Genomic DNA, 11054 nt, shown 5'->3' on the forward strand with positions numbered 1-11054 from the left:
CATGTTGTTTATGCATCAACAACAAGAGGCCAATCCTTGTATATACTTCTAGAAAATCGATTTACGATCCATAACACATCCCGGTCTTTAGCAACATCTATCAATGATACTAGAACTATTTAGATCATTTCTATATAGAGATAATTTTGAAATTCTACTACCAGAATCAGACTGAGTAGATGACTAATTGCTCCAAACATTTCTTTAAATGTTGGATAGTGACAACTATGTGTTCTAATATAACTAATTGTCTAAATCATACAGGTTCAACTTATCACATTTATTATTAAGAATAGATAAATAGTAGATTAATATTAGGAACAAGTTATCAACTGAGTATGCAGAAGGAATATATCGATTCCTTGAAGTTGCAAAACTTCATGTTAATAACTCTGGAAAGGAGGTGATTCAATAAACTTCATTTAAATTTGTTCATATTCTTATGTTGGGTTTAAAATTGGTAAAGGAGGTGATTGTCTAATTATGTTGACATTGTTATTTGTATATTGACTTTGAGTTTAAAATGTGTAAATACGGGTTGGTTTGAATATTGAGTTATTTGTATATTGAGATTGAGAATACTTTTGAGACAGAGATATGCTACATTGAGTTTGTGGTTAAAATATAAGTGCGGGAGGAGATTGAATAAACTTCATTTGAATTTATTCATATTCTTATGTTGGGTTTAAAATTGGTAAAGGGGTAAGCTTATAATTATGTTTAAGTTTACATTGGGTTTTAAATTCTATATTAGGTTTGAGATTGAAATATGTAGATATGAGTTGGTTTATTTCAATTTTTAATGTTCTCAGTTGAGTTATAAGTTTTATATTGTTGAGAATAATTTTGAGATGGGTATATGCAATATTGAGTATGTGGTTAAAATAAGTGTGGGTGGGGGAGGGGGGTATATATTAAGTTTGAGTTTATAATGTGTAAATACGGGTTGGTTTGAAATCAAAGTGGATTTTATTTATTAATGTTCTTATATTGGTTTTAAAGTTGGTATAGGGGTAAATGTATAATTATGATTAAGTTTAAGTTGGGTCTTAAGTTCTATATTAAGTTTGGTTTGAAGTTAAAGGGGGAGTTGGTTTGTTTCAATTCACTAATGTTCTTAGTTGAGTTTTAAATTCTATATTCATTTTGAGATTGGTATATGGTATATTGAACATTAAACTTATTTAAATTTATATTTTGTAGGTATCTCGAGATTTATGTTGAAGATACATCTGTCGACAAGCGTAGTTAGATTGTATGGGTCTGGATTTATAGGTAGTTGTTATCATGTAATGTTATTTTGGAGTTAAGGACTTGTGGATGTTATGTATTTCAGATGAATAGTATTAATAAGTTGTTTACTTGACAAACTCCTAAAATTCAAACATGTTTTCTATATATTATTTACTATTGTAGACATCTACTTGATTTTGACAATTTTTATTTTAGTTTATTTGATATTTGTAAAATTCAAACAAGTATGACATTTGAAAAAAAAAACAAAAATAGATATAGAATATAGAAAATAAAGAAAAAAATTTATGCGTTTTTTAGCTTTTTCCGACGCTAAGTAACCAACTCCCAACGGTCCAGGGGGTCGGGAAAAGTATGATTTCACGCTAAAATAGTTCAAATATAACTTTTTCCCATGGAAGCATCATCAGGAGCCATTATATCCAGACAGCGAAAACGAACAGTCAGGATACGGTCGTAATTTATAAGGACCATCGGGAGTTAAAACTCATCCCGATGGTGTGAAGACACCGTTGACCTAAACTAATATCTCTCGATGGTGACAGGTGATATTGGTTTAGGTTGACGGTGTCTTCGCACCGTCGGGATGATTTTTATCTACCGATGGTCCTTATAAATTACGATCGTCGGGATAAGCAGCTTATCCCGACGGTTGTCTTAAGGTCGGCAAAAAATCCTCCATCCTCTATCCATTGAGATAACTTTTTTTTTTCCTACGACACGAATTTTATGGGTCGGGAGAGGTTTCGCCGATGAAGGTGTCTCGACGATTTGGCCGACGATTGAATGACCATCAGGAAAGGTCTGGCCAACGATTTTCTAAACTTTTGTCGATGGTTTCCATCGTCGGGAAAGACCTAAATTATTGTAGTAGAGGCTTATAGAACCCAATGAGAGAGCCTAGTGGAGGCTCAGAGGATCCCATGAGGGAGCTCTAAGAGTCTAGTGGAGGCGTTGAGAACCCAAGAAAAGCCTAGAGAGGGCTTAGAGGACCCATAAGGGAGTCTGAGTGGAGCCTAGGAGAGTCTAGTGGAGCTGGGAAGAGCTTAGAGTGAGCTCAAAGGATCCATAGAGAGCCTATGGAGTCATGTGAGGGATCTTAAAGGACTTATGGAAGACTTTTATAGGACCTCAAAGGATCTTTGAGAGACCTTAGAGTGATTGAATTTGAAATCATTTAGATTCTCAATGGATGAGCCATAAAGAAAATGTTGAGAATCTGAGAGGGTGGTGCACTTAAGCTGTGATGGTGTAACCACCCAACGAGTATTAACTCAACGATTCCAAAAATTTAAGAGGGGCAGTTATGAGCCCGAACATCATTTACATATTACTATCTTATAGAAACAATCAAAGTCATTGGTCGAAGGTATGCCTAAAACACCCTACTATTTTATACTGTCAAGTTATTCATAAACTCGAGATTAACTTTAGCATCGGTATGTGTGTTGCTTGATACCATACCGATGCTTAATCTCTTTTGTCTTACAAGTAATTGGACTATTTGTTTCCATAATGCAAATTTATGATTGATTCATTTTTTGACATCAACAATGATCAATCTCATTCTCATTCCTCTTCTTCTTCTTTTTTTATTTTTTTCATGAGAGGCTTATACATTATTTTTGTATACTTTATAACATTGATCATTTTTCTTTAGTTGTTTTAACCTTCCTCAAGCATATCTTATAGAAATCTTAATTGCTCAAACCATTACGAAAATGAACACTCCACGTTGAATTAGAATTCATACCTCCAAGATAAAGAACTCCATGAGTACCATGCTCTTTGGGGTGTGTTGCTAATGTTCAATGTGATGTTGTTCCTTATAGAGCACAACAAAACCAAATCCTAACTCTAAAATATTCCAAGATCGAAACTTGAGATGAAGTATTGGTAAACTTGACTCGAATTCTGGCATGGCTCTCGCTACATAAATTTTTATTCTCTCTTTTTGAACTACATGCGTAGGTTATTTTGATCAAAATTACTCTTGCTCTTGTTCCTTTTTGATATGTTATATTGTGGCTTTTTTGAATCTTATGCTCTCTTGATATAAAATATTACCGTTCTTACTCTCATTTGGCCTACTAAGTTTTGGTTTTTTTTCATACACTCTCTCATTCAATCTACCATAAAATAATATTATTTTTAAAATATACTAAAAAATATTATTTTGAATATATTAAATAATAATATATTTAATATATAAATATATAATAATAATAATATCTTATTAAATTAAATAATATTATTTAATTAATTAAATTTGTAATTAAAAAATTTTTTTCAACAAACACGTACATGATCTCAATGAAAAATCTCAGTTAAGTTTTTTTTTTTTTTTTTTCAATAGTATTTATATCAAATTGAAATTTGAATTAGGTGAGTGAAATTTAAACCAATCACTATTGTTTTAAATACTACATTTTCTTAAAATTTTAAATTAGGTATTATAATGTTTTGAACTATACAAATTTGAATAAGTAAAATAAATAATATGAATAAAGTGAAAATATTAAAAAAAACGTTTTAGTTTAATTTTTGTACCATATTTTGTAATCAATTAATTGATTAGAAATATATAAAAACATTCTATATAATCATCTATTTTCATTCTTCTCTCAAATTTAAGAGACAGTATTACTTAATGTCAAGCTCTTGATTAATTAACACGCTTGAACTGACTTGTAATTAAGTTTAAGAAAATGAAAAAATCTATTATATTCTTAAACTTTAGAAATTGTATCACGCAAAACTTTAAAATAAGAATGGTAACAATTAAAACCTCAAACGTTCCTAACTAAATCAATTTAAACAATTTATTAGGATTCATTTTATAAATCGTTAGCGCATTCATTTTCACACGTGTATAGGATTATTTATTTGTCTATTTGTTGATATTTTTAGAGTATAAATTGATATTTTTTCTTAAAAAATTACATGTTAAAATACCATTTGATTTCCTTGTGTCCTTTTTATATTAATTATTGTACTTTGAATTATCTTTTTTTTTTTTTTGGTCCATACACTTTAATAAATCTTAAATTTACTCTTGCAAAATTACTTTTTTATCAAAATTGGTAAAATATTTATAATAATTTAGGCAAAATGTACCTTGATCCTTGATAGTGGTCCTAAATTAAATAGTTCCTTAATTGTTTGACTAATCCACTAACTAAAAACTGAGGTGACAAAAAAGTGCTAAAATGTTAATGAATTCTGTACTGAAATTTATACCCATTTAAAAATACATATAAAATTAAGGGATATTTTTAAATATAAAAAAATAATTAAAAATATTTACAATTATTAGAAAAAAAGTTCTAAAAGTACTGAAAATATTTTGAAGATTTTTCTATTTATAAAAAATTTCCTAAAATTTAACAAAAATGGAATTCATGACAAACAAAATATTAAATATTGAATATATTTAAAATGTTATAAAAAAAAATTTAATATTAAATTGATATATAAATTACCTGAAAAATAGAATATTGTTGGAATAAAATGTCTTTTAGACTTTTCCGTTCATAAATCCGGTAAAACAGTTGCAACTATCTAAGGACTAAATATTCTCAAACATCTTTACAAATTTTCTTCAAAAACAAAGATGACATATATTTATATTTTTTTGATCTATAATTCCAACATTCGACTATCTAAATTCCGAAAAAGAAAAAGAAAAAAACATATCACTGCTTATCTATAATATAGAATTAAAAAGAGGTTTTCCAATTTAGGTGGATCGTTTTTTATTCTCATTCTTAATTTTGATCAGAGAATAAACTTTGTATTAGATAATCACTATTTTTCCTTAATTTTCATTTATGTGACCGTCAGTTCGCTTTTGTTGGTTTTGGGACCAATGAAGAATCAACCTAAACCAATGGTTTTACAAGGAAGAGATTCAAATCAATGTTCAATAAAGAACAAAACCAATGAATTAGTTTTTATTTAGTTCCGTTTATTAACAATTTGGTTCTCAATTTTTTGGTTTTTTTTTTTAATTTTTTAATTTTCTTTTTATTTTTGTTTTAAATTGGTTCTTTTTGCTAATTTTAAATTAAAATTGGATTGATTTTTTTTTTTATAGATTGATATTTGATATTTTTATTTTTTTTTGTATTTTTTAAAATAAAAAAAATAAACATCCTAATAATTTGTCTTTTTTTTAAACAGATGCACTACAATAATTAAGATACTAAAAGATATCTATACACTTGGTTTGGTTCGGTTTCTGTTGGTTTTTCAAATAAAAAGTTGAGGCAAATCAATACCTTTTTGTTTTCTTCAAACACAAATCAATATGTTCAATTTTTTATTTTTTGATTTTTTAAATTTTTTGTTGCACTCGTATTCATGGTTAATAAACGAGGTCTTAGTTGGAAATTTTGAACAAATAAAGAAAGAATGTGAAACATTGAAAAGAATATGGACGAAATTGGAAGAAAAGAAACAAAAACCTAATTTGTAATTACAAGAGGCTTCAAAATTTGCCCGACGAAGAGAGGCCATTCATATAATTCGTCGTACAGATTAATGGCTTAACAATAGCCACAACGACCGCCATTTTTTCCACCACAGAAATTTCTTCTCCACTCCAATTCTCTTATCATCTTCTATATAATTGCATCTTCCCCACTTTTCTCTTCTCGTGCAGCCCCTTTCAAGTTTCGATCCCCCACTTTTACCACTTTCGTCTTCCTCTTTCTCCTTCTGGGTTCTGCAAATTCCGTTTCCCCATCTGGGTTCTTCAAATTTCGTTTCAAAATCAACTACCCATGTTTTAATTTGAACAACTGGTGCGTTGGAATTGAGTTCTCGAAGGAGAAAGATCGTTGATATCACAAGCCATTCTCTCGAGTTGAGGGGGTAAAACCCGGGTTCGTCAAGGTGTAGACATCACGGCTATACACGTGGTTTCCCGGCCGTTCATTCATGTCCGGGCTGTACGACGGAAGGGTTGTATAACTCCGACAAACCCTTCGCCGCACGGCGGACGTGGTGCTTTGCCGTCCGAAGGGGGTAGTCCTTCTGATCTTCTTTTTCTTGCCGGCGGTGGATTCTCTTCCTTCTCCTCTTCTTCCTATTAGCTTTTTCGACGACTCTGTTTGTTTTTAGCTCTACGATTTAGACTTTGACTTCAGGAAGTTTCTGTTTCGCGTTTCTTTGTTTTGGGTGGGAGATTTTGGTGTTGGGTTTGATTTTAATTAGAAGCAGACAATATGTTGAGGATTAAGCGCGTTCCTACTGTGGTTTCTAATTATCAAAAGGACGAGACAGAGGATGTCTCTCGCAAAGCAGGGTGCGGCCGGAACTGTCTGAATAAGTGTTGCATTGAAGGTATTTGTTAAAATGCCTAGCTAGTGACGTGTTTGGTTGCTTCTCTTTGTTGAATTCTTGATTCTTTTTTTCTTTTGTCTGAAATGCTTTCATTCTTATTGGGTATTGGTTGTTTTGTTAGGTTTGGAGATCTTAATCGAACAAAGTGTTTGATGATGTTTTTAGCTTTTCTATCCTTTGATGATACATGTTGTGAGAATCTGGTTCATTTCTTTTTGTTTTAGGAGCCAAGATTCCATTATATGCTTTCAAGAAGCTAAACAAGATAACTGGCTTAAAAGGCTTATGCTGCGAATATGAGGACAGTGTTCCTCCTGTTGCTTTTCTTGACTCGCTGATTCTTGGGGAGGTAAGTTTGATGACATGCTTTGGTTATCAATTATGCTTATCTTTCAATGTCTATAATGGATTTTCCATTGCTGTAGTGGGAGGACCGGATGCAGCGGGGGCTTTTTCGCTACGATGTCACTGCTTGTGAAACTAAGGTTAGAATTTAACAGTAATTAGTGAAAAAATTTGCTTAGTAATGTCATCTGTTAACTGAATATGTATGTAGTCTCAATATCTTTGGTAATTTTTGTATAGGTGATTCCTGGAAAGTATGGTTTCATTGCCCAGCTGAACGAGGGGCGTCATCTGAAGAAGAGGCCAACCGAGTTTCGAGTTGATAAGGTTCTCCAGCCCTTTGATGGTAACAAGTTCAACTTCACCAAGGTTGGACAAGAAGAGGTCCTCTTTCGTTTTGAAGCAAATGAAAATGGGAATACACAGTTTATTCCGAATGCCCCTATTGATGTTGAAGATTCTCCAAGCATGGTTGCCATTAATGTGTGTACTTGTACCTGTTTTTTGTGTTTTGTAGATTAAATTGTTGTGGATGTTTGTGATGAGATCATTTTTAATATGTGCATCAACAGGTAAGTCCTATTGAATATGGGCATGTGCTCTTAATCCCACGTATTCTCGAATGCTTGCCACAAAGGATTGATAGAGAAAGCTTCTTGCTTGCTCTTCACATGGCAGTGGAGGCTGGGAATACATACTTCAGACTTGGGTACAACAGCTTGGGTGCATTTGCCACCATCAATCACCTTCACTTTCAGGTATCTACCCTTCTAATGTGCGTTTTGGATTCAAGATATGTGTACTTCATGAAGCAAGTTGTGACATAGGAACATGTGAACTAACAACTAATTAATAAATCAGGCATATTACTTGGCGGTCCCTTTCCCTATTGAGAAGGCTCCGACGAAGAAAATAATCACATTAAAAGATGGAGTGATTATCTCTGAGCTACTAAAATATCCTGTCAAAGGGCTTGTCTTCGAAGGCGGAAATACTCTGCAAGCTCTATCCAACTCGGTGTCTGATGCCTGTGTATGCCTTCAAGAAAACAACATTCCTTACAATGTCTTAATTGCTGATTGTGGGCAACGGATCTTTCTTCTCCCACAGGCAAGCTGAGTTTATCTGATAGCAACATTTGCTCTTAACTTCCTGAATTCTTGTTATAAATCTGACCTTGCTAATCATAATGACCAGTGTTATGCTGAGAAACAAGCACTTGGGGAAGTGAGTGCAGAGCTGCTCGACACCCAAGTGAACCCAGCTGTATGGGAGATAAGCGGTCACATGGTGTTGAAGAGGAAGAAGGATTATGAAGAGGCATCAGAGGAAAATGCATGGAGGCTCCTCGCTGAGGTATCCCTATCAGAAGAGAGGTTTCAAGAAGTGTGTGCTCTCATCTTCGAAGTTATCGATACGGTTGATGCTGAAAATGCTGAAGGTAGCCCACGCATGCCCGAGGAGCATGATGATGCTTGTCTTAAGGAAGTGGAAGCCAGAAACAAGGCCTCCCGCCCACTCTCGGTGACCGGGGACGCAGGAATGCTTAGTTTAGTTCTATAGGAACTACAAACGTAAGGGCCTTGATGCTTAATTAGTACTTTTTAACTGTGTATGGTGGAAACTTTGTGTGTGTAGTTGAAGTGGTGTTATGAATAATACTTTGGTTGGAAGTTTGGCTGTACTATTTAGTATTTTGTTAGGACCCTGTGTTTCATGTGTACTTTTACTATATCATGTGAAATAATAGTTTCTGCAGTGTATTCAAGTGGATGAACTTTTGATCCTATTGTAGTTTTTATCAGTTCATTCAAGGGAAAGGGTGGGGGAAGGGATTTGATGAATAACTTTAGAGAAGTTACTTATACTAGTTTAAGTTATTTAGTTTAGATAAGTGGTGGAATTACTGTTCTTCAAAACCAACCTGGATGATTATTGGAGAAGTGATTGATAGACAACTTGATCTGTATTATTGGAGAAGTGATTGATAGACAACTTGATCTGTATTGTTTCGATCAATTGATAATTTTCTAAATTTCAAGAATAAAAATAAGTTATTATTTTTCATTTTTTAATTTTTATAACTTGATTTGATTTTTTTTTAAACAATCATAAAATGTAGATAATTAAACAAATTATAGAAGTTGGTAATATTTACAAACTTAGTTTTAAAATGGATCATAATACTATAAGATCATCCATATATTCCTTTTAGGGTTCAGTGCAAGTTTTGGATGGCAAGTTTGAATCAAATTTCTAGTTTGAGAATTTAGGTAGGGGTGGTCTACCTATGTGGTTGAGAGGACTTACCAAACTAGCATATAAATAAATGCATCTCTTTGCTATCTCTTATGGTTCTAACCTATCACTCTTAAAATTGAAAGGTCACAAATATATCAACATAGATGCACTGTCTGATGAAGCTACCATGAATATACTCATGGATGGGGCAAATTCGTTTATTTTAGTGTATGGTTTCTCTTGGCTACATGGTTTATCTGGGGGAGAGATCGAACTTCAAGAAATAGTGAACGGTCTTCTTAATACACAGTGGACTCCTGACATATACGAAGGAGTGCAGTTCGTTCGATACATTCCTCTCTCTCTTTCAAACTTCATGGACATGTAGAAGAGAAATTCAATCTCCACTCGAACCAAGACATAACTTCATTGTTGATGGTCACCGACAATCAATGATAAGAGGTGGGAGATGCAGTAGAATTTGTTTCGAAACCCATGACATTCATTAAAAAAAAAAACCCCTCTTTCAAACTTATATGTTTGATTTTTTTTTCTTTTTATTCTTGAGAATTTTATTCCAAGTGTCCAAACATGAGTTCGGTTCTAAAAACCTAGTCCCCTAATTTTAAATTCATGGACCAAACACCTCCTTATGGCTTGACCCTATCACGCTTGAAATTGAAAGGTCACCGAGTAATCTTCTTCTGTGCTAAAGTCTAAAACTGAAGACTACAAAAGAAAATGATTATTCAATCAAAGCATGACCTAAGACATGACCTAATATCATTTCTAGATTGTATGAACAATTAATTTCGGCCAAATCACCAAAAAGAAAGAAAAAAAAGAAAGAAAGAAATTTGAATCATTTCCTATGGTGATATTTTTCTAAATCAGGAAAAAAAATATTTTTTTCAATAATCACAGATGTAAGTATTTTCTTTAATAGCAACACTTATCAATCCGTAATCAAAATTGGTATAATTGCAATAGGATTCTATTGATAAATCAATCGTAATAAGTTTTAATAATTTCATTGCTTTTGATCACATTTACTCCAGCATTTTGTAAATGTATCTAATTACGATTGAACCTGTTTACTTTGTAGTGTTTATTTTGTATTGTCTTCTTAACGTGTTACCTTTATTTTTACCATTTAGAGTAAATTGATAAAGGTAATGATAATAGTAATAGTGGCAGATCCATAATTTTTCTACTGTAACGGTAACAATATCTGTAAGGGTAACGATAACAATAACGATAAAAACTACTGAGTCCAACGTAATTTTCAAATACATTTAAATTGAGCACCATTCGTTTATCAATCAGATTACATGTTTTGATTACATATTTAGAGATAGATCTCATAGTTCATTTTGAATATGGAACAAAAGTAAGCAACACCAAACATAATAAAATAGAACTCACTTTTCAGATTAACATTAATTTATTACGTTCCACTTGGGACAAACCTAGTCTAAGTACTTAACAATAAATGTCGAATATCACCAGAATTTGAGATGTTTCTAATCAACTAAAAACACTTTCTATTATTTTAAATATCATAATAATAATAATAAAAAGGAAAACTTACCTTTCTAGTCCCAAAATTTTGAAAAATATGTATGTTTGGTCTCTAAGCTTTCAAAATATACCTTTTTAGTTCCTGTATTTTTAAGAATAGATTCATTTGGTCCCTAAGTTTTCAAAATATACATTTGTAGTCTAGGAGTTTTTAAAAATAGGTTTAAAAAATATTTGCATTAATTTATTATTATTATTTTAAATTAAAATTAAATTTTTTAAGATTAACTCATCTATCTAAATTATTTTTTAAACATACTTTTGTAATTCAAAATTTCATATAATTA

The 11054-nt window shown here is 31.9% G+C and overlaps 1 protein-coding gene across 1 annotated transcript; it reads left to right on the plus strand.

Annotated features, from left to right (window-relative positions):
* Positions 1–5817: 5817 nt before the first annotated feature.
* Positions 5818–8732, plus strand: LOC120085765 (GDP-L-galactose phosphorylase 2). The gene is made up of 7 exons (XM_039041947.1): positions 5818–6600; positions 6825–6949; positions 7026–7085; positions 7186–7428; positions 7518–7703; positions 7807–8055; positions 8143–8732. The coding sequence occupies exons 1-7, from the start codon at positions 6483–6485 to the stop codon at positions 8506–8508; spliced, it is 1347 nt and encodes a 448-aa protein (XP_038897875.1). The 5' UTR covers positions 5818–6482; the 3' UTR covers positions 8509–8732.
* Positions 8733–11054: the final 2322 nt, after the last annotated feature.

The sequence above is a fragment of the Benincasa hispida genome, chromosome 9 (assembly GCF_009727055.1).
Source record: "Benincasa hispida cultivar B227 chromosome 9, ASM972705v1, whole genome shotgun sequence".
NCBI classification, from domain to species: Eukaryota; Viridiplantae; Streptophyta; class Magnoliopsida; order Cucurbitales; family Cucurbitaceae; genus Benincasa; species Benincasa hispida.